Raw genomic sequence first — 24,466 nt, forward strand, 5'->3', positions numbered from 1 at the left:
GGTGCAGAGAAGACAGAGCCAGGCTGCTCGTGCACAGGACAAGAGATAATGGTCACAAGCGAGGACACGGGGCATTAGGAGAAACTTTTTTCACCATCAGGGTGGTCAGACACTGGAACAAGGACAGAGAGGTTGTGGGATCTCCATCCTTGGAGATACTCAGGCCTTGACAGGTCATGCACCGAGCAGCCCAATGCGGCCAGCACTCAGTGGGGTTGGACTGGAGACCTGCACGCAGACAAAATTATCTGCAGTTCTGCATCTCTCTGCATACCCCCCGCAGTGCCCTCAAGCGTCCTGCCAGCCCGCACTTGCTCCCAAGCCCCCAAAGGGGTGCAGCGTGCCCCCAGACCCTCCCAGACGTATTACTCTCACAGTTTCCTTTCGAACAGTAAAACCATTTCTCCATAACTCAGCCAAAGCATTAACACTCCTGTTTCAGTTTCTTTTATGATAGCCTCAGGCTACTGCCAGCCAGGTTCCCCTCGCCACCCAACCCACTCCACAGCAACTGCAACTCTCTCACAGTGCTGCCTGTTCTCCAGCGGGGGAAAGGGGGGGGGGGGGAAAAAAAAAAAAGAGTACAGCAAGGAACATTTTGTTGAGAAGGGAACTGCCTCAAGAAGGGGTAGCTGTATCACATAGCCAAATGGCAAATCGGGTTATTGGGATAATTATCTTCCACAAAGCACAACACTTACACAAAAACAGTGATCAATGGAAGTTCAGATAGAAACTCGTTTATAACCCCTGACCCAAGGACTTCTATGCCAGTGATTTTAGCACTGTTTAAAATAACCAAAGATACTAACCACTAATAGTTTTGGAAATGAGTAATCATTTCTGATTTTTGGCATTTAGCTCTTGAAATGCTGACAAACTGCTTTAAGATACTTTTGACCCCCATATGAAGATGCAACACAATGATTAATGTGTGCAGCATGCCATGACGGCTGGGAAAAAAAATTAAAAAGCTAATGTAATGTGCTCTGCTCTGGTTTATCTGGGGGCTATGGGGAATTATTTTTTTTTCCAAGAATTCCCACTGTATTTAATGGGCAGCACCAGACATGCAACCCTGCATGACCATTTAATAGCCATCCATTGCTGAAAGACAGAGATGATGGTTAGCAGCAGTGCCTGGCAACAAATCATCAGCATCTAGTACTACAAAGATACTGTTCTGGGTGAAAACCATTTCACATTAAAATGTGGGTGTTTGTCCCTTCAAAGGGACAGCCTCTGTGCTTGCTTCTCCCCAGAGTCACACAAACACACCAGTACTGCTTCTTTAGAAAACACTAAATTATCTTTTCTTTCTTCTCCTTGCCCCCACCTCCTAAACAAAACAGCATGTATGGGACCAATGTTTGATAGCATTTTGGCTGCCCTAAATATTTCCATTCTGCTGGGCAAGTAATAATTTTTAAACTTGTGCTAAAGCAAATCTTCTGCACAAGTCCGCTGGGTGTTGCATACATCTAGGAACAGACCTGAAATGACCCTGGTTTCTTCATGGACATGCATCTTACAGTATCTCCACATCTGCAATGTAAGGCATACAGTGAGATCAGGGATTGAAGGAGAAGAGTGAAGATAAGGAAATTACATCAGAAAGATCAAGAATTTGCCTTATGTAGCAGGTTGCACTGAAAATATTTATTCCTTTTTCTCCTCTCCATTTGTATTTATTTCTGTAAAAAAACCCACATTAGATACTGCAACTACATCTTGGCTCCCATTTATTTTAGTGAAAAGAGAAATGACTGTATATTTGTACCATGGCATGCAAATGGTATTGTCTGCCAGATCCCTCGAACACCTGCCAAAAAATTCTCCTGCATGCAGAGTAGACATCTAATCTGAACTGTGGCCAGGCTAATGTAGGGGAAAGAGGTAAGCACTGTAAATGTCTCATCTAGTTCACAACATCATCTAATATCAAAGACATCTGCTCTCAGATTAAACTAACCCCCTAGTCTGGCCCTTTTAAGAACCTGCTATATGCCCAGATATCTACTGTAGGAAAACAAGGCTTTATTCAGCCCTAGCTGACAATGGCCCACCACCTTTCTCAAAAGCAGATTGTAACTCATTTCTAGGAGTGAAGAAGCACACTCCGAGCACACCCCCATTTTGATTAGTACAAAAATAAGAGGCAGTGCTTTGAATATGACACTACACACATAAGTCATATTCCATATTCACAAAGAAAAATGCTTTCCAGAGAATCAGAGATTTTAAAAAATCACCACACTCTTTCCAGAGTGATCCATAGGGCAGGAGAACAAGAGCAGAACTCCATACAATCAGCCTCAGCTTAAATATGGACACAACTCCCACAAGAGATGAAGGATATTGTACGACAGATGTGGTTCTCAGTTCTCCTGGGTTGTTTTTCTTTAAATTCACTCATGCAAGCTAAGGAATACAAATGGTCATAAACCTATAAATTAAGCTAATTATCCTGCAGACCAAGAGAAAAGAAAGCTTTGCGTTCCTTCATAACAGGGAAGTATCTGGACATTCCAGCAAGGAAAGTCATGTAAGTGATGCATCATGCAAGTGATGAATGGATAGGTCTGAGACTATTCAGTTCCCACTCCATATATCTGCTGCCTTCTGAGTTAGATGGATGCATGCAAGAGGTAAACAGATTTATCAAACAAACAAGATCAGCAGACCAGCCTGATATATTTCATCTTATGTGAAACTTTTGTTTGCTCTATGAAGTATGAGTTTGGTAGCATTTATATAATTCAGTTTACTGTGCTTCCCTTTAACACCTCAAAAATCTTGCTCAGCCTCTCTTACTGGAAGAGACCAAAAAGGAATTAAAAAAAAAAAAAAAAAAAAAAAGGCAGTATAAAATTTCATAGAGGGAACAAAGTTGTATTTGACTGGGTATTATGACAAAAGGAATGTTTGCATCAGTGGGAGATCTCATCTTGGAAGGGGTTAGGGTTGCCAGATGGAGTTAATAAACCAATCGCTGTTTGCATGCATCCTATCAGATCTAGATGAAAAGTAGCTTGTTACCAATTTGGAGCCAGAACTCTCTCCCTTGTTTCTGTTTATACAGTGTCTTCATGAAATATGGCGGAATCCTAGTTGATGGCTGGGGCTTATAGTTGGTATCACAAATAATTCATTAACAGCAGGACAAGGCAAACATCAGCATGCTGTAAGGAGGAGAGCGTTATTACCTCATTCCACAGGAGAACACAGATAAAATTTGCACAAGCAAATAGGATATATTTGCTCATGCACCACATGTGCAAACATAAATACAGTCTGTACGTATACAATGAAGTCTTGGAGAACAACAACGTTTTAACTCTCAGGTTTACATAAGGTGTCCTGCTAGCAGTAAGCAAACATGCCCAAGAGCATGTACAAAGCCAACCATGGATAGATTGACAATCAGCTTCTTTCACACATGCCATTTTAGTCAGCAAGGCTAGAAACAGGACCAGCATTGCACCAAAGGTGCAGCAGTATAAATTTGTCCTTGGCAAGTCTCCTTACGGGAACAAGTTTCTCCTAACCATCCTCTTCCAGAACATGGTCACTTTGCACAGGAGTGCTGCTGAATCCCGAGAAATGCCTATGCTTTCTGTGGCAATAGTTACCTGTTCAGAGTACAGCCTCCTTCAGCAATTAAATTACAGAAGATGCAAATTTACCTCTCTCCCAGCTTACTTTATCCTTCAAGGTGCATTTGTACATTGTGAACAGTGAGAGGAAATACACAGCTTGGTTTGCTACCCTTCAACAGCAGCAACTTCCAGGTAACCAGTCATGAAAACAGTACTGGATAGATACTGGCCATCAATGCACCTTTTTGCTCTCTCTTTATAAAAAAAAAAAAAAAAAGACCACACACTGTGACATGAGCTTCATTTCTATTTTGCGTAATAGTGTAGCCATGGTTTCTACCCCACTTGAACACTAATACCATTGGGGTTTGTGCACCTGTGCTTGCACATACCTTCTTTGCTTTCCCTTCCAATTCAGTCCTAGCAAGGCACAGGCTCTTTTTCATCTGATCAGATGCCAATACAGAATGGATGTGAGCAAGACCAGCCTGATTCTGAACTGCTGTGTTGGTGCCTTTCTAAAGAAAAGCACTCCCTCCAAGAGGAAGAATACCAGGTAGGTTCAGCAGAGAGATGGTATGGAGAATAGCATGCTTCATGTCGCAAGTGAGCCTTTGGAAGATGGTTGAAGTGAACGGGAATCAGTCTTGAGTTTTAAAGCCTTAAGAATACCCAAGCTTTTGGAAGCAGCCAGATGCTTCGTTTCTTTGGAGTGTGGAACTGCTTGGCATCATAGCACCCAAACCTTAGTTCAAGTGCAGTCGCATAAAAGATTTAGACAACATGAACCCACAAATTAGGGGTGGGAAAACCCCCAGGTATCCAGCAGAGAGCACTGCAGAGAGGGAGCTCTCTTACTGATCATTCCTCATCCAGATTGTCTCAGGACCCTGTGCTTTCAAAACCAGATGAAAACATTGTCACTTTTAGCTTCTAGATAGACCCCAAAAAGATAAGGATAGACTCTCCAGTAACATTTAGTTATTTCTTCAATCCTTTCTCCAACATTCATAAAAGAAAAGTCTGTAGGGCCAAATGATAGCAAAGCCGTAAAAGGATAACTCAGACCTGACACTGCTGTTGCAGAGACAATAAATTAAATCTTTGCATCAAAGCTTTCTTGTTTCTACCAAAATAAAAGTGGTGAGATTACCATGCCTGAACCTCCCACTTTTATTTTTGTAAATGGAGTCGGAAGAGTAAAGAAATAGGAAGAGTCTCTGTTTAAAGTTGACATGGATGACTGTACGATACAGACAGAATTAGCCCTGGAGGATCCCAGGAGCAGAACACCACTTGCCCAAGAGTAACAGAGGAACCACAGGGACAGAATAGCTGAATTACTAATGATTGTGAGCAGCTTCTCATGTAAAATGTCTCTGGGATCTGAGCACCAAAAGGTAGCAGCTGTAATGCTAATATTCAAACATAGGTCCACATGACAGTCAGAGAATTGCAAGTCTCCATCTAAGGAACCTGAAGGTGCACAAGTCCATGGGACCTGTTGAGATGCATCTGCAGGTCCTGAGGGAACTAGCAGATGAAGTTGCTAAGCCACTATCCATCATTTTGAGAAGTCACAGCAGTTAACTGAAGTTCCCACTGACTGGAAAAGGTGAAATATAACCCTGATTTTTAAAAGGGAAAAAAAGAAAGCCAAGGGAACTACAGGCCAGTCAGTCTCACCTCTGTGCCCAGCAAGATCATGGAATGGATGCTTCTAGAAACTATGCTAGGGCACATGGAAAATCAGGGGATTATTGGTGATACCTAACATGGCTTCACTAAAGACAAATCATGCCTGCATCTGGTGACCTTCTACAATGGGGTTACGGCACTGGTGGATAAGAGAAGAGCAACTGACATCATCTATCTGGACTTGTGCAAATAATTTTGACACTGTCCTGCACAACATCCTTGTCTCTAAATTGGAGAGACATGGGTTTGATGGATGGACCACTCAGTGGATAAGGAATGGGCTGGATGGTCGCACTCCAAGAGTTATAGTCAAGAGCTCGATGTCCGAGTGGAGAGCAGTGACAAGTGGCATTCCTCGGGGGTTGGTGTTGGGACTGGTGCTGTTTAACATCTTTGCTGGTGACACAGACGGTGGGATCGAGTGCACCCTCAGCAGGTTTGCTGATGACACAAAGCTGTGTGGTGCGGTCGACATGCTGGAGGGAAGGGATGTGCCATCCAGAGAGACCTGGACAGGCTGGAGAGGTGGGCTTGTGCATGAAGTTCAACAAGGCCAAATGTAAGGTCCTGCACATGGGTTGGGGCAATGCCAAGCACAAATACAAATACAGGCTGGGCGATGAGTGGATTGAGAGCAGCCCTGAGGAGAAGGACTTAGAGGGTATTAGTGGATGGAAAACTATGAGCCAGCAATGTGCGCTCACAGACCAGAAAGCCAACCATGTCCTGGGCTGCATCAGGAGAAGTGTGGCCAGCAGGTCGAGGGAGAGGATTCTTCCCCTCTACTCCATTCTCGTTGAGACCCCCCCTGCAGTGCTGTGTCCAGCTCTGGAGCCCCTGAGATAAGGAGGATGTGGACCTGCTCGAGCGGGTCCAGAGGAGGCCACAAAGATGATCAGGGGCTGGAGCACCTCCCCCATGAGGACAGGCTGAGAGAGTTGGGGGTGTTCAGCTGGAGAAGGCTCTGGGGAGACCTTCCAGTACTTAAAGGGAGCTACAGGAAAGCTGGGGAGGGACTACTAATCAGGGTGTGTAGGGATAGGAAGAGGGGTGATGGCTTTAAACTGAAAGAGGGTAGTTTTAGATTAGATACAAGGAAGAAATTCTTTACTGTGAGGGTGTCAAGACACTGGCACAGGCTGCCCAGAGAAGCTGTGGCTGCCCCCTCCCTGGCAGTGCTCAAGGCCAGGTTGGATGGGGCTTTGAGCAACCTGGGCTAGTGGAAGGTGTCCCTGCCCATGGCAGGGGGGTTGGAACTGGATGATCTCTAAGGTCCCTTCCAGCCCAAACCATTCTATGATATAAAACCTATAAAAAGGAATCCATTATTAAAAAAAAACAAAAACAAAACACCTTGGCTTTTCACCACTATGTAATAGACCTGCAAACTCCCTGGCAAGGCATGTTGACACAAAAGGTTAGATTTGTTCAGGAGAACTGAATGGAAGAAAGAGCCATCAAGAATGAGTAAAGAGACCGAGGTCAAGCTCAGAGAAGCCGCAGAGCTGAAAATGTCTGGAAGCTGTGAAAATATTAGAAGGAAAGGTCATATATACTTGTGCTGCTGTCTCCAGCAGTGGCCACAAGCAGGCACTGAGTTAAAAAGAACAGCATTGGACTAGATGGACCCTTGGTCTGAGCCAGTTTGGCCATTCTTATGTTCATGTGTTCTTCTGTGTGAAGAAGAATGAAAACATCAAAAGGAGCCTCAGAAGTGAGTTCTCCCATTGTAGCACAGTGATAAAAAAAAAGTAACAGAGAGGTTTTATTTCCCAGAAGAAAGGGAATGATAGAGGGCAGCTATTTCAAACACCCATCTGAATGACTCTGGGCAAGTCTTACGAACCACTGGCGAATCTGCCTCATGCTTTGGTAGCCAGGATACAGTTTAAGCAAAGGTTTTGAGATTACATTGTAATTGCCCAATTAGCTCTTGCATGCAAAAGGGATTCTCTTGCATTTATCCATATCCAGCAGGGCAGAAATCCAAAGCTTTTTGCCCACTGTGGATTTGCTCTTCCAATTCATTAGGATTAATTTCTTCACCACCCACACAATTCTCTGAAACTCTTCCTCCCCTCCTGCCCCATTGCCACCTGTCAAAGTTATAAAGATGATTGCTGCTTCTTAAAAGCAGCACAGAGCATCTTTATCCATCTATTTACTGACAGATGCTTTTTTTTCCCCCCTCCTTTGCTATACTAGTTCTTTCCAAAAGCCTACAGTCTGTCAAGCTGTCCCCAGAGCACATATGTGCATGCAGTGTTTAACCACATCACCTCCTGTAACCCTAGCCTGTAATGTAACTGTGTTCCTTTCCCCCCCAAATCCTAGGTAGCATTTTATTTTGACAAGCCCCAAGTAAAACACAAGATTTTCAAATCTATTGGCCATCTAATTCAATGATAACCTGTGTGACCTGGCCAGGATAAAGACTTCAGGCTGGGCCAGAGCAATCATTTTTATTTCTAAAGTAGAGGATAAATTTTGGTAGATTAATGCGTATGCAATCCTGTTATTAAGTCACTGGGCAGAACTAGGACTGATTGTTTCTTCTTACCTCTTCCTATCTCAGTCCAAGGCTTGTACAGAGTCATGGGAAACAAGGGGGGCATTAATCTTTCATGCTCCAGCTCATTCACCCCTGTTTACTAAATGACATCTTTTCAAAAAGTCTCTTGAACTATATTACCAGAGCTGCTCTGTAAATTAATTGGTTTGGGAAGAACCATCTCTGATCCTGTTGGCATCACAGTATGACATGAAATCCTAGGAGTTTTCTTTCAAATTGTAAATCATAATAGCAACAGAAAGCCTGCACTTTCATTTTAAGAAGACTGAGCACTGGAATTGTGCTTCTGACCTGCAGTTCCCTCCAGTGCTGGAAGCTATCTGAACTCCAGAGGGGAGCACAGGTAAACTGGAAAGCCTCAATAAAATGCTTTACTTCAAAACATCTATCACAGTCCTTAAAATGAAATCAGAAAATATTCAGCAGCCGAGGCTAGAGAATAGGAAAAACAGTCTCACAAACATAATTCCACATCAAAACCCAAGAGATAGTACAGCAACAAAGCACCTAATCCTAGAGTATCTCAAGTTGGAAGGGACCCATAAAGATCAAATTCAAGTCCGTGCTCCCCACAGCAGTACCTAAAACTAAACCATAATGACCAAGAGTGTTGTCCAGATGCTCCTTGAACTCTGACAGGCCTGGTGCCATGACCACCTCCCTGGGGAGCCTCCTCCAGTGATCAACCAGTGGTTCTCAGTGGAGAACCTTTTCCTAATGTCCAATCTGAGCTTTGCTGATGCAGCTTCATTCCATTGCCTCTCGTCCTAGATTCAGACAAGTCAGCCTTTCTGCACGCCAGCAACTCAGCTGCAGAGTGGGAATAACAGCCTTTTCCTTCTCCAGAGAAATACCGGGAATTACACTAGAGAAGACTGAGAAATGATCATGCTCTGGAGTGGAGAAGGCTAAGCAGGTCTTTTGGATATCCTCCTGTTCCAGCGCCTGCAACGGCAGCACAACACGGACATGCTCACATTTGCTTTGAACTGGCAAGTGCCATCAGCAGGCTCCAGGGCACAGAACTGCTCAGCAGGAGCTAATGTATCCTGGCAAGAAGCAAAGCGCCACAGCCCCCTTGTGCTGTGTTGTTTCCTTACCCACTGTTTCTTCATCCTCAATCCTTTGAAGAACATCCACCGTGCTGCAACATGCATGTCTGCAATTTGCACGCCATCATCTCGAGTTGCTTGGGCTTTCCTGACAGAATTAAATGAATTGCAAATTGAGTGCTGTCTTTCCCTCCCCTTTACCTCACTCTTCCCTTGCTTTTGTACATGCTGAAGTAAAAAGCTTCACTGGAATCAGATTTCAGCTGTCACAAAGCCAGCAGTTTTCTCCTAGGAAGTCTGGGTGCTAATGACAGAAATAGCAGCTGCCTCTAAATACTTCATCTGCTATATGCAGTTAAAGCGCAGTAAAAGCCAAGGCCGGGAGCAGGTGTCAGGGGTGACTGCTTGCAGAACCTCCCCATGCAGGCTCCGGTGTGGAAGGGAAGGGGGACCACCACCTCCTGCCTGACAGGAGGGCCAGGGACAGCCGCCGAGGCAGCAGGGGTGCAGCCGCAACAGGGCACGTGCTCACCTGGGCACAGGTCAGGAGGGAGCTGCCAGCAGGACGCAGGGCTGCTGCCCCTCAGCCCACCACCCAGAAACCCTGACGCTGCCTCCCATTCCTATGGGAGTCACATCAACCCAGGCAGCTACATCTCAGTTGACAAAAAGCGGGTGGGGTTTTAACCTCCCAAGCATTCCCCAAACACCTCCTCCCATCCCAACAAGAGTACTCTTTCCCTTCATACAGGTGAGACAACCCAAGGCAGAGATTGAAGTGACTCACTAGAACTGCAGTTGAGGTGGAAACTAGGACTAAAGCGTTGGTACTTCTTTTTCTCAACATCCAGTGCTTTACTCAAAATGAAGGTTTGGTTGTTCTTGGCTAGGGTCCAAGGACATGCTTTGTTGGCAGCATTACACAATCTGTTTAGAGCTTTTTGATTCCCACATGTTCAAAGCACTTGTACTTTTCACAAAACATTGTGGTGTCATTGAGCACAATGTTATGTTTGAACTGAAAGGAGGAAGAAACCATCTCTATCTATTATTACATGTAAATAAGAGTTCATCTCCTACAACCAAGGTATCTTAGTAGAGAATGAAATGAGTGAGCTTGACCCTAGCTGTGCTAATTAGTGACGATCATCAGTTTACCGAGACAAAAAAGTATCCTGACAGATCCACCATAATTTCTTTGCATGAAGGCTTCCTAGGATAGAAGGAAGGGTGGAAGAGAACACAGAAACACCTGAGGACCTAATCGTGTAAAGAGCACAGTTTAAGTCATGTGAATGATCCTATTTTAATGAGTTCATTTACGTGCATCACCCAAGACTTCCCAAAACAGGATTTTAAATGGTGGCAGAAAAACTTAATATTGCCTCCAGCTGTCCAATTCAGCAACTTATTAGAAACATGCTTTTAATGGCGAGAGCCTTCGGAGTACTCCAGAAAACTTTTACAAAGTGCACATGAGGCTGACAGTCTTGAGTGAGAGCTATCACAGTGCCAAGTGCCAGCTGCAGGGTTTGAGAGATAGTTTAGTGAACGCATCTTGTGCCACATTGCTAAGAGAGACCTCAGGACCTAACTTTTTGTTTGGGTGATCCTGAGAGTATGACATTATTTAAAATGCTTCTTCTGTGGGTAAGCAGAAGGAAACAGCTATATTCCTTGTAAAAACTGCCCTACAGAGTGGAAAGTAGCCAGGATTTTGTTTTGTTTTCAGATGTGCTTCAATGTATGTTATCAAAACTAAACCAGAAATAAAGTGCCAGTGCCATTCCATTTCCACTAAAATAGTCCCAGCTAGAAAGAGCCAGGGCTCAGGTTCTCATGTCTGAATACTCAAAACAGTAAGTGCCTTGATACAAGCTGAATGATCTTCTTGTTTCTTGCCTACCTTCTGGTCTGTCTCTGCTCAGTCTCTCTCTTTTAGAGTAGCATACAAACTGGATAGAGAGAGCAGGCAAGTCCTAGAGCCCCACATGAGCTCGGATGTCTCACTGTTTCTAGAGCAGTGGTAAACAGCAGCATCCCAAAGAGAGGCACAACAGCCAGCCAGCCAACAGTCACAGGAAAATAGTTGTGCTCCTCAGGACTTAAGGGCCCACCAAGGTATCTCTGAAGAGAGCTAAGTACTCAGGTGCTTTTCCTAGTAGGTGCTCATAACAGGCAATATACTGATACTGCAGCAGCATTACAGTTCTAAACAGGTCCAATGGTACAGCACCAGTTCTGCTGCAGGACCCATGATACAAGATTAACTTTGTCTTCTGGTTTCCCACTTCACACGTTTATTGCCCCTGCTAGCTCCAGGTCATCTGTGTGGGGCTCAGATGAGGTAACTACCACTCCTGGGTGCTTAAGTTCTTTGACAGAACAACTATTTTACAGACAATGAGTGGCAGGGCACTAAAACCTTTCTGACTCAACTGACAAAACAGTTCTCCATGCTTCATGGGCAGTTCAGATGCTTGACATAAGGGATATTGTGATGATTAATAATTAACTGGCTGGAGACGCTGAGAGCCTAAGGACAGATGCCTCCCATCTGCAAGCTCTGGGAGCTGAGGCTGCACTTTGCAGGAGGGAGGGGAGCTGGTAGGGTGAGAAGGTGACAAGGTTGGTGTGCCCCTGGAACTCAGCAGCCTTTGAGACACTTTGCCTTTCATCTCCCAGCACAGAAGGTATTATCCTGCATTTCCCCAGGTGGCTTTCACTATCCTAGCCACTGGAGGACCAGAGCAGCAATGATCCCTGCCAATTCCTGGTGACAATTCACCTAAAATGAGATGCATCATTAGAAGCTACATTCATGTATTTAATAGGCTTTAACATCAGCTTTAATGAGACACCTCTGAGACCTCAGGAGAGGTAACAGACAGCTGGAAACATGCTTCAAAGTCCTGTAGGTATGAGAAGTAGAATTCAAGTTCAGAGGTACCAAGTACAGGATTTTTAAGCACCTGGTGTGTTGGAGACTATTAAATTGGTTTTTTACATTAAAATCTCCTTCTGCATAAATTTGTTTGATCTAACAACAGCTTTAACTGTATCAAGATTATCACAAACAGCAGCTGCAATAGGCACTGAACTGCGTATCTCAGAGTAATTACACATTACAAAGGGAATCCTTGAAGCATTTCAATAACGTGCCATATTACAAACAGCACTTAAAAAGCCACAGATGGACCTGTGAGCCTGCTAGCCTAACTTTACTGCAGAGATGGATTTGGAAGATAGGATGTCACTTTTACTTCATCTTGCTTCCTGCTTCCTTGCCTTTCTCTTAGAATCAGAGGGTGTTTTAAACAGTGCTGAAAAAGTTCAAGTTCTGGTTGATCCTGTGGGGTTGAATGCTGTGAAAGAGAAAAGTATGTGGAACCTCCCTCCCCATTCAGTCTCTTGCCTCCTGGTGCAGCTCTTGGATGAATTGTTCCCTCCCATTAGCTCTGTCTGAATGCAAGGGATAGAAGAGTATGCTCAGCGGTCAGGGGAATGTATGACCAATCCAATTAACAGGATGCTGGGACGAACGTCCTTCTGTCCTCTCTTGCCCCCCAAGGTCCTGCCTGCTGGTCTGGCTTTTTCAAGGCCTCTGGGTACCGTGATGCAAAGCATCTCCTGATGGCAGCACTCTGCCCAAGGAGGAGAAAGAATTTGGCCTGGACAATAAAAACAACTGAAATTTTCATGGATCCATGTGGGTTGCACTTGTTTAATCTTCCAGAGTCTTTTGCTCAGCAGAAGTCACAGTTCTTTTGCTTATATTATGAGACCTATAGGAAAAAAAAGGATTTGTAATACTTTCTTTCTTCTGTTCCCAAGAACACCTGAGCTCAAAATGGACTCATTTAGTTTGCTCTTGTTTCTTCTTGGCTTACACTGGCATGAATCTGTTCTGTTTCAGTTCAGTACAACACATTCCTTTATGCACTGGTCCCCAATAGTCTCACAGTTGCACGCACACAAGGCACAGTGCTCTAGCAGCAGAAAATAAGAGGTCTACGCCACATCCCAAAGAACTGCCAAAGAGAAGATAGCCAGCTGTCTTGGATAACAAGCAGCCATAAAAATTAGATCGAACAAGGGCACAACAAATGGCACTGCAATCAAGAACAATGACTGTTGGAACTGGAGACAGATGGTGGGTGTATTTCAGCTCTGGACATGCATTTTTGCATATTTAGCTCTGGCCTCCACAGATTTGGAAACCTCCAGCACTGCCTTCACACCTTTCCACAATACCTCCATCACAGAGGTACTCTAAAGATGTACTAGCCTGTGTATTCTTAGTGCTGGCACAGACTCAGAAAAAAGGCTGCACAAGTAACTGACTCTCCAGGTTAGGTAGCCAATAAAGGAGGAAAAGGCAGAAGAGATCTTACCAGGGCATCAAATCATAACATAACATAACAAATCATAAGTGCTTTCTGCTTGTACCTGATAACCAGGAGTCCAAATGCTCGTCCAGGAGGGTACAGACTAACTTTCTAACCACCTCAGCCTGCAGAGGGGATTTGGTTCTCCACCTGCCTCAGAGGGAAGCAGCCTGGTCACCCTCTCATAGTGAGTGTATCTGGAGTCAGGCCTTCACCATCCTTCATGGTGAAGCCGTTTTTTTTCATATAAAGTAAAGATTCTTTTCATATAAAATACACAAGAACAAGGCCAGAGAACAACTGTAATATAGTCTATATAGACTATAGTCTGACTCTAGCCTGGACACCCTCCTGGAACAGCTAGGATCCTCTGAAAACATTAATTCTTCTCCTGAGTATTTCAAACAAAACCTAAATGTTTTGACATAAGAGACCCAGAACAACCAAATCCAGAGTTTCCTGCTGTCTGCTTCTATGGCAGACCTGCATGAAGGGACAGTTGCGTTTGAGTCCCTCAGGGATTTTAACCAGGTCTCTGTCACTCCAGATGCATCAGCACACTAGATGATAGAAGTCAAATGCAGAACTACTACTGATCCTCCCCCAGCACACAAGTAGCGCTCATGTCAGAACCTCTGGGCATGCCATGCCATCTCAAATGCCCTAAAATATTCAAGACATCTCTGCAAAGTTAATAGCTACAGAACAGGATCCATGAGGGAAGAGACCTGGACCTTTCCTGAGAGGGAGCCAGAGGTCAGATGAATATCCTAAAGTGGCCCTTGATGTCTGTGCCTAGGCAGCTGAATGAAGCCTTTCATTTTCTAGATAAGTGATAAGAAATACCTGGAAATACCTACAACTTAGGCCTCTTCTTCAGCAACTAGAAGCAGTCTGCCTCTTTCATGTACTTGCCCCAAGTACTGTCCAAAGAGTGCAAGTTAAGGACAGAGGTAATGACTAGTCCCATGCTTAACCTCTTGGTTCTCTCTTTCTGTCACTTCTCACATGCACCAGACTAACCCAGAGCTGGGGGAGATGACAAATACAGGGCAATTATAAAATCATCTGCTCCAAGTAGTCCCAAACAGAGCAAGACACACAGATGAGCCAAGAACAAATGTCTCAAAGAACATAATGTACCTAGAGAAAGCTAACCTATGGCAAAGCTTATAACTCACTCTAGAAGGCAACCCTGCACTCCTCATGCACTCTAAACCTCTGATTGAGGCAGTAATCAGCATCTAGGAAGCTTTTTTCCCTTGCATCAGTATCTAGTATAAATCAATCACCAGCAGAAGATACCGATGAGAACGGCAGAGGGGTTGATAGTTCCCTATGGGTTTAAGTAAGGTTGCATGGAAAGCACAGTAACAATCCATGGTTGAAGGTTCAGCAAACCACGTTATCAACAGAGCTTGTGCTGTGCCAGGTACTCCATCTCCCAGAGATATGGATCTATCAGTAGTCACACGGCATTCAACCCACATGTTAACCCATATGATGGAGGCACTTACTAAACAGGCTGAAATGCTTTTAGCATTTCCAGCATCTGACACTTTCTTCTGTAGATAAGCATTCCTACCTATCAGAGATCATCTGTAACCCACAGCATTTCTTCTTCCCTTATCATTGCTTTTCCAGACACCTTAAGATTCATTGCTGAAAAACTAAGTTACCAACTAAAACAATCTTCCACTCCTAGGACACAGCCTCATATTTTGCTCTGAGATGAGAAGTCTCACAGATTCATGTGCTGATTAAATAAAGCTTTGAAGTAAGGAGATGTCTACTTTCACTCCTCTAGATCTTTCATACTTAAGACATCTAGTGTTTACCTAGAACATTATCAAACATTTTTTTCTTTCCTAACAGTTTGATTCCATTTGCTAGTGAAAGAATCATCAGACTTGTGAATTTTGTTTCTTTTCTTCCCCAGCAGAAATATAGATTTTATGTATTGATTGATCACTGCCTCCCTACCCAGCTTCAGCTATGTCATCATGGCACAATGACAGGAACAAGAGAGACCGAAACAAACAGAAAATTAGAATAAGGGCAACCCCAGGTCACTAACGTAGCTTTCAGCCCTAGGACACCCATTTAAATTTTCATTGCACTAATGCACAACTATATACCCACCCATCACCACGCTTTGAAACAGCTCTGACAGCTGTTCCAACTTAGTAGCTCTTTCTGTCACTAATGCTCAGCTGTCCCCAGCAGAAGCTCCCACCACATGTATGACTGGTCCCTGTGGGCTGCCGCAGTAGGAAGCTGGATGACCAGGTGAGCCATTACACTAGAGCAGATCAACCTACAAACAGGGGTGAGGTGCAAAAGGCAGAAGGGTCTGCTTTGCTACTGCCAGTATAAATTCATTTGGTAGGAGAGTGACAGTCTCCAGTACTGTCAACACATCAGCTTTCATCATTACTAAGAAGGTTTTGTTTGTTTGTTTTAAAGAATAGCCAAGTGACATTGGGAACCTTGACAGCCTGATGAGCCAGAGGCTAAATCTTGCTGACAGAAGTGTCATGTTCTAAAAGGAGTCTGCCTTGCCATTTGGGGAAACCCCAAAAAGCACTAAAGAAAATTCACTGGAAACCAGCTTCCATATGGTTTCAAGAGGAATCAATTGTTTCTCTGAGTTGCTCACAGACAGGCCAGGGGATTGTGACTTAGCCTGTAGATGGGGTTAAAGGACACCTTCTAGTAGGAGCAAAAGTTTTCTGTATCTCTAGGTTAGAGCTGACCTTACCTTGAGGCCCTGAAATTACACCTGAAATCCTGCCTATAAGACTTCTGACTCCTCAGGAGTTCAAACTGCCTTGAAATGAGTACTTTAGAGACACTAAGTCAGATAGTCACCTGCAGGAACTGACTGATGTGCGAACTCCACAAATGACAGGACCTATGAAGCTTTGCTCCATAAGCAGAGTTCACACACTTTGTACACTGTGTTAGCTTTCCTAGGTTGTCCTTACTCATAAGGGTTTCTTATATTTGCTGATGTAAAGGAGAGCATGTTGTGGAGCAGCGTTCCTAGCGGAGACAGGACTAACAGAAGTGAGAACTCCCATGTTGCCCTGGATGAGTCAGTTCAAGTCAGTCCACTGAGCAACAGAGCAAGAGTTCAACGAGTTTGCTGATGGGATGAATGCCGTAGCTGGAGATAGCAATGCTCTGTGTACAGTCAAGAGATGGCTCTTAAAACATCTCGTGTATGAGCATAGAGGAGACAGCTAAAGAACTGCAGTGATGGAGAAGATCAGCAGTAACATGGACAGGTAGCCAGCTTGTCACCCTGACAACATCAAAACAGACTGTTCCCCTGATGGATAACACATCTCCAGGCTGTTGCTAAGACAACAAAAGTCTATTTATTATGCATAAATGGGCACACTTCATCGTTGGATTTATTAACCCAGGCCATGCCACTTACTCTTCAGGCTTCTTAATTGGTTTAGACCAGATGCCATGTTTGGATTCCTCCTTCTTGAAGGAATGGACTCAGCTGCAGCTCAGTGTATTAGCTTTTTTATCTTTTCTTCCTCCCATTGATTTCCTCTCTCCAAAGATATAAGACAGAAGGGGCATCTTGTTGCATTTCATCATTTTCTCACAGGCTTGAACCAGGCACTTACTACAACACAGTGCTCTGCATCTCCAAACTGCTTTCCTTTTCCCTCTGCTCCCAAGTTCAAGCATGGCAGGGCAGCAATCCCACTCTGTGACTGGCCTGCCTGGGGTCAGCCTGTTGTCACTCAAATTAAATTGATGCAGTCTAGGAGGAAAAGAGAAGCAGAAAGCCTAGTTTTCCTCACTTGCACACACTGTCAGGATGCTCAGCCTGATTTATTTGAAAACTCTAGTGTACTGCCATCAGATTTGCCATAACACTTCCCCCTCTCCCCCACAAAGTCAAGAGCATTTGCACTGGGAACTAATGCATCCAAGGAAAGTGAAGCAGTCTGGATGGCCCTGACATCCAGCGGGAGCAGCTTTCTCTGCCTCCTGTCTCATTCACAGCAGTGATCTATCCGGTCTCTCTGGCATCTAACCAAGAGTCTTCCTAGAGAGTTTTTGGGCCCATAATAACAAGTATCAGAGTATGACATTACTGATACAGATTTTGCAGTGGAACTATTACTCTACCTGAATAATTATGAACCCTGGACCTATTATGTATCATAAGCATAGTTTAACAGTCTAAACTCAGTCCTACAAAAAAAAACCAACCCATCACAGAAGGCCAACTAAAAGCTCCAGAAAGGTACCAAAAAAAAAAAAAAGCATCTGAGGTCTATCTGATCCCTCACACTACTGCTTGTGACTAGCACTATGTTCAACTACTCGTACAAACAAAGACAGTTTAGCACATATGTAGGACATGTTACAGCACTGTGGGGAACCCATTACTAGACATCAGGCACCTGCTCTCACCAGTCTGTTATCCTGTACGCTGCACTTGATATGGTTTGAAGAATGAATAAGGCTTTGGATAAATGAAGAGTCTGTGATAAAGTAAAATTCCAAACCCAAAATCTTCCCCTTTTCCTTCAGGAATTTAAGGATTTAGCTTTGACCTTACCCCTACAATGAGCCTGTGAAGAAGATAAAACACTCCAGATCTTCCTTAGCCAGGGCTTATTCATGGAAGAGGGAATTCTTAAGAGCTTTGAGAACGGCCACAGAATAAATAAGAATATGATACACCTACCACACCCTCCAAGAACACGGCAAAGTTTTGAGCGAACAGTGTGTTTTGGAGAACTGAAATGATTCAGCTTTGGCCAGAGATGATTGGCAAATATTTTAAGGAAGAGTCAAAACATTTCATTTAATGTGTTTTTAAAAGCGTTTTTTTGTTTGTTTGTTTCAGAACAACTTTAAATATATATATTAGGAGTTGTCAGAATTTAATTAAAGTCTCCCAAAGGCAATATTTCACATTTTGCTCTCCATTTGTTAAATACATTCAGTTTGGCCAACATATGAAGGAGGAAAAAGAAAGAAGAGATTCTAGTGTCTCTCCATCACTTAATCTTTTAAGACCACAAGTTACTCTATTGACTTAGAGCATCTCTCCAGCTCATCACAGCAAGAAACTCTGCAGCTATCAACCTACTTGACAAAAAAGTCCCCTGGCTTTCCATGTGGCTGCCTGGAATACCAATCAGAGTCAGGTGATGCTGCACTTCTCCACACATAGCGGCTCATAAACAACTGATGAGTAGTGCAGAGATGGGACCACGACCTGCAATAGGATTTCTCACTCTTCTAAGTCAGCTGAGAGCATCTGAGACCTCTACTAACAGTAATCACAAAAATGTTGACATTTTTCTGAGTAACTAGACTTATTCTTTCCTCCAGAGAGACAATAAAGTGTTCCATGATCTAGTCAGTGCTTAAAACAATCACTTCAAAGAATTAAGTGCTCTGCTTGCACTCCTGTTACTGCTTCTAAAATAGACTCACAGGCTCTCTATGTACTGAAGCTACAGGTACAAAGCACCTCCATTCCTTCAGTCCCAAAGCATTTAATTATAGTGGCTGAGAGTCTCATTCCCCCTTTTCCACTTGCATAGGAAGCCAAAATAGGGGTGCTAGGACGGTAAGTCTGTGTGGGTTTTCAATGGTACAAACAGGCCATCACCTCCGAATCACACATGAGCAATGGATGTTAAACCAAAATACTGGAAATGACAGAGCTGAAAAATGTAAAAGAAAAAGTAACTTCCAGCTCTGTAAAACTATTTTGTATCAGAAAAGCTGACATAAAGTGCTAAAGTTTTATGCGTTTATTCTGTGGCTGTACAGACCCTCTAGCCTTATGCCTTTCCTCACAGATAGCTGATGTGTCCTCTTCATGTAGAAACTCTCTCAATCCTTTCCTCAGAGCACATAAGCAAAACCCAGCTTTTACCCTATCCCAGAGACTGCTGCAAAGTCCCACATACAGGTCCCACACCACAACTGCTTGTCCAAAAATCCTACTGACCTCACCTCCCTCCTGGGACTGACAGAAAAGCCAGATGACTTCTTGCAGCTTCTTCTTGACCAGCACCCTCCTGCCAGCCCTCAGTCCCTGAGCCCAACTCCACGTAGAAGCAACTCTAAGATGACAGACGTTTGTAGAGACAGATGGAAACAACCTCATCAGAGCTCTTCACTCACCTAAGCCACTCACAGGCTGTGATCAGCCTCTGCTGGGAGATCACAAGCTGATTGGCTACAAAGAGAATGGTCAATGTTTCCTGGTGGTACAGCTGAAACTACTTCTTCTCTCCCATGGAGAAGAAAAACTCATTACAAACCTTTATGGTTTGTAACACCACCTTCCTCCTTCTCTCCCTCCCCAGAAATGCTGCCCTCTGTGCAGATGCAGCCTCCCAGGATGCTCTGTTCCACCGCACCAATAAAAATCAGGAGTGATTCATGTTCCTGGAACTCTTAGAAACTACATGCGTGACTATAAGCTCTTACATTCTCAGCCCAAAATTCCACCCCTACTTCAACACAGGCTGCTTGCTGTAATGTCACAAACACAAAACAGGGGCCTTCATCACCGCCATGGAGACAAGAATGCTATTGTGCTTGGTTTTCTCTCAGGGCCACTTGGATGATCCACTCAGTGGTGCGATGGAGAAATCAAATCAGTGACAGAATCAGCCACTGATCAGTGAAGCAAGAGAGACCCCAATCAGTCACCTACAGGGCCATCCTTTGCCATCAGTCATTGGCCTTCAGCCATTTAGCTGGCAAATTATATAAATTATATACAGAACTGAAATAATATGGGAGGATTATTATAAATAATTACATTTTGGCAGCCTCTCTGAAGTTGGAAGTCACAGGGAAAAATCTCAGAGCTAGTGCAGCTACAGCAAGCTGAATCTTGTTTCCCTCTCATTCACTCCAGATATGGCGACAGTAATGTCAGTGGAATCAACGGAATAAGAGTGGGACAAGGCTGAGAAAGAGACTCACCTCTCTTCTCCAAACAGACCCTACATCATTGCTCCCTGCCTCCCTGCTGACCAGGGCTCTCGTTCTCCTCTGCAGCACATCTCAGGGGCTCATTTTTCCTCAGCATAAGGAGTAAGCAAAAATACCAGAAGATCAAAATGACGGGTTTGTATGTTATCAGCTACAAAGACAGTGGAAATTCAGGACAACCATATCTGTAATAAAAGAGGGACAGCAGTGATATGAATATCTTTGCTTTTAATTCGATAGCATGAATTTGCTATGCAATAAGCTGAAAATATTATGAGAGCCCCCAACTTGAATCTCTGCCAAGTGAACTATTTTTAGTGGAATGTGTTTAGCTTGCTTGTTAGAGATTTCAATTTAGGCAATAATTGCAGTTACTCTTCTGTCTGATTTAAATAGGCAACATTTATTAATGTACAATGATTAAGTCAACTATTCTGAACTAAGCTACAAAGATTTAAAGTGATGAGGAAACAGGATGATATTATGGCTGAAGAAAGTCAACCCTGTGATCTAAGCAAGATCTGATCCACGATAAACAGCTTATTAAGGCAGAGAAGAGGGAAGAGAGCTACAAGTTATGAAGGGGAATTTGATTTATCCCTCTGACAGCAAAGTGATAACTGACTGATCAGAGCAAACTCTGTCATAGATTTTATAGACCCAGTTATTTCACGCAGGTCTATGAACAGCTGTTAGCTTAGAATAAGTCCATGCAAAAGCTGGATTCAGATTGGGAAAGAGATTCATCCATGATCAAATCCCTGATCCATGTTGTTATTCAGTGTTCATACACCTTAAATCAGAGTTTCATACCCTGCATTTTCACTCTTTAAAATGTCCTGGTTGAGCCGCAAAGTTCTCCTGCCCTGACTGTTTTGCAATTGTACAGGTGTGTACAATTGCAACAAATAAAAGAGGATATAATCACCCTGCATGCTGGGGGAGATGGAAATTGCTTTTGATGATGACATTCTGAACACTCGGAATACCCAGAGATTTTTGCTCAATTCTTTTCTTTTGAAGAAAATAAGTCTACAAATAGATCTACCTGCTTCAGCTATGTGTTGAAAGCACTCATTAAATAGAAAGACTTTTTTCCTAAATAAGCCTGTTACATATCCAATGGATAAAAGGATAAATGGCTATAATCTTCGAATATGCAAGACGACACAGAGCGGGTATTTCATAGGTGCACAAAGCCCATAATTGAACTTCTGCCCCAGGGGCAAGTTTTCCTGCAGCTTAAGTGCTTCCAGATGCCATATAGGGGTCATGTTCCTCGTCAAGAAAGCAGAGCTTTACATCCAGTTAATTGTTATCCCCAGCTGTCTGTCTTTTTTTTTTTTTTTTTTTTTTTTTTTTTTTTTTTTTTTTTTTCATTCAGGCTAGTTTTCCAACAGTCATTCAAGCAAATGTGCTCATTTCCCAGTTCCCCCGCAATTCCCTACCACAGTGTAACAAAGTGCAGATTTTGCATGGCTACATTCCAAACTCCATGGTGTTAAAATCATAGCAGCAATGGAAAAGCATATAGCCTCAATAATCATAATGTAGGACTTGAACTAGAGGTGACTCAGTGGTAGTCAAACAGATGCTATATGAAAATAGAACGGTTTCTATGTAGAAGGTGGTTAACCCATGGAGTTAGCACTCACACACGAAGGTTTTCATGGCTTGCTAAGCAGCAAAAATCACTCAGTCTGAATTAAACTGATGACCTCAATTCAGTTCGTTGTATCGGGGTGTCCATCTCAGAACACAGTGACCATGAACAGCAAGTCCCCTTCTCCCATAATTCCTTTGCACTTCATCTTTGGTGTCAATCACACACAAAAAAAGCAAAGACCATGTCCATCCACTGTTTGGATCTCTTCAGCTCAGTAGCAAAATATCCACTGATTTGGGATAGTTCAACAGAGATAGTTGGCTGCAGAGAGGAAAGCTCAGACCACAGCCTGCTGCAGAACAAACTTAAAAATTTGCAAGAAAGGCAGTGGATATAATAAATGGGCAACACAACCCCTTCATCTTCCTCGAAGCATTAATGAGAAACTCTTGTGTGTGCATTTGCATTTGCAGTGCCAGTCCCTTGTTAGCAAGCACTAGCTACCGCCTGCTTGGGCTACCAGACCTGTTGGTTGAAGAACAGCTTGGGAGAGTTCATGGTTCAGGCTGCCAAGCAAATGACCATTAAACACTCAGGACCAAAGTCTAGGGAAGGATTTTCCACCAACTTCCTCAATTTTACCAATAATAGCTCTATAGAAGAGGCAGATTCAAGCCACTGTAGTTGTGCTTTTCAGACTGTCCATCAATACAGACACAGTCCTACCTAAATAGCCCTTACCACTCCCTTTTCTCTCAGAAAAAAATCCCAGCTTTTTTAGTCAACAAAAGATCACTTAATCTTCATAATAAGAAGAGGTTTGACATTTACAGCAACCCGCTCCTAATCTCTTTGGTGTCTATTCTCTGGATTCCCCCAACAGGGAAAACCCACACTATTCTGTGGGCTTCCTGTTGAAAGTTGTCACTGCTTGATGGAAAAAAAACAAATGTAAACCATGATCTTAAAGGTCTGGAGCTAGATATTTAGAGCTCAGTCTGCAGCTGGGCCTCATAAACTTGTATTTTCCCCAGCTAAATTCACCAAATTTTTGGAAGATCTGAAAACTACTTCTTTTTTAATCATAGGTTCATAAACAAAAACTGGGAGGGAACTACATCATCACCAAAACGTTCCTCATCTGAAGATGCTTCTGTTGGAGCAGAAAGCAAACAGGTTGGTCCAAGTCTTCTTCTCTTGGGGGCTTCCACCACGGCTAGGATTTGGATCTTCTGATATGTTAGCACAGATAATTTCCACTCACATTCCCCCTTACAGGAGGAGGGCAAGGAAAGCCACTTGCTACACTGTGAACTTTGAGGAAACACAGCAAGCAGCATGTCCCTCTGCTCCTCCCTGGGCTGAAACTTCATCAGTTCAGATAATTTCTTACTCCTATTGTTGCAATTAACCTTCAGAGAAAATTATTAACTACAGTCTTATGCATATGAGGAACTGATCCAGATTATTAGCCTAGAAACGATGTCCTTACTGCAACTCTACAGTTGTTTCTCCTCCCTGGATGAAATCCTGGCCCCTTCCCCACAGCCTGGCAGTGCTTGCTGACTCAAAATTAAAGGACAATTATCTGCAACAAAGAGAGAGGTGGTCACATCTCCTTCTTTAACTGGGACACTGGAAATTAAAGAGCCCTTCTCTCACCCAGTGCTGCTCCTGAAAGATCCTGCAGAAAACCGGGCAGAGTTTTACCTGTAATCTGGCCCAGTATGCTAAACGTTTCAAAGAAAAAAGCCGGGGTCAGCATCATCTCTGACAGGCAGAACATGATCTGCTTGGACGAGGAGGTTGGGGGTGGGGATCAGCCTCTCTGGGCATCTGTGCTTGGCTCCTCTTCATAAGACACCCTCTTCCAAGCACAAAGTCCCACCCGGCCCCACTGCCCCCCCTCCCAAAGCAGTACTGTTTCATACTCACCATGTCATACACATTCAGAATCACTGGTTCATTTGCCATTGTTGATTGCAGTAGAGGCTGGATTAAAACCTTTCAGTCCCAGCCAGATGTGCCCTGCTTCCCCCAGGGTATGCTCTTACCCTGAGCCAGATAGAAGGAAATGCCTCATCCTACAGTCTCTGAAGGAAGGAGCGTGGAGGGAGGAGGAAAGGAGGGAATTCTCGCGGTTGGGGGGTGTAAAGTTGGTTGCAGGGAGGCAGGAAGGCTGGGTTTGCTGGTTGTATAGGGTTTATTTTACCCCTCCACAGCGCGACAGATCCGAGGTTTCTTTCGAACTCTGTAGCACACCTCGGGGTCTGTAGACTCATACAGCACCGTAACCAGGCACCGTCCAAGCTTGTAAATCCCGATCCACAGAAGACAAGCAGACTCTGAGCCCAAAGATAAGCCTCTTCTGGCACCGTGAGAGAGGCGGGTGGTAGCGTGGGGGGGATGTCTCGGCGTCCTCGGCGGAGCGGCGTGCTGCCACAGCAGAGGGCTGCCAGCAGCACGCCAGACACCGGGGCCCCGAGGCACGGAGCAGGTCCGGAGCCGGGCGCCGGGGTCCCCTGGGCGGGCAGAGCCCCCGGCCCGAG

The 24,466-nt window shown here is 44.0% G+C and overlaps 1 protein-coding gene across 1 annotated transcript in view; it reads right to left on the reverse strand.

Annotated features, from left to right (window-relative positions):
• The window catches only part of LOC113480281 (deubiquitinase DESI2-like), a 59,884-nt gene extending 35,424 nt beyond the window's left edge, over positions 1-24,460 (reverse strand). Inside the window, exons 1-2 of the mRNA XM_026848936.1 lie at positions 23,853-24,460; positions 8,970-9,069 (exon numbers count right to left, since the gene is read on the reverse strand). Coding sequence (XP_026704737.1) covers positions 8,970-9,069; positions 23,853-23,866 — 114 coding nt within the window. The 5' untranslated portion in view covers positions 23,867-24,460. The remainder of the gene's footprint in view (positions 1-8,969; positions 9,070-23,852) is intronic.
• Positions 24,461-24,466: the final 6 nt, after the last annotated feature.

The sequence above is a fragment of the Athene cunicularia genome (genome assembly GCF_003259725.1).
Source record: "Athene cunicularia isolate RWA chromosome 5 unlocalized genomic scaffold, athCun1 chr5_part1, whole genome shotgun sequence".
NCBI classification, from domain to species: Eukaryota; Metazoa; Chordata; class Aves; order Strigiformes; family Strigidae; genus Athene; species Athene cunicularia.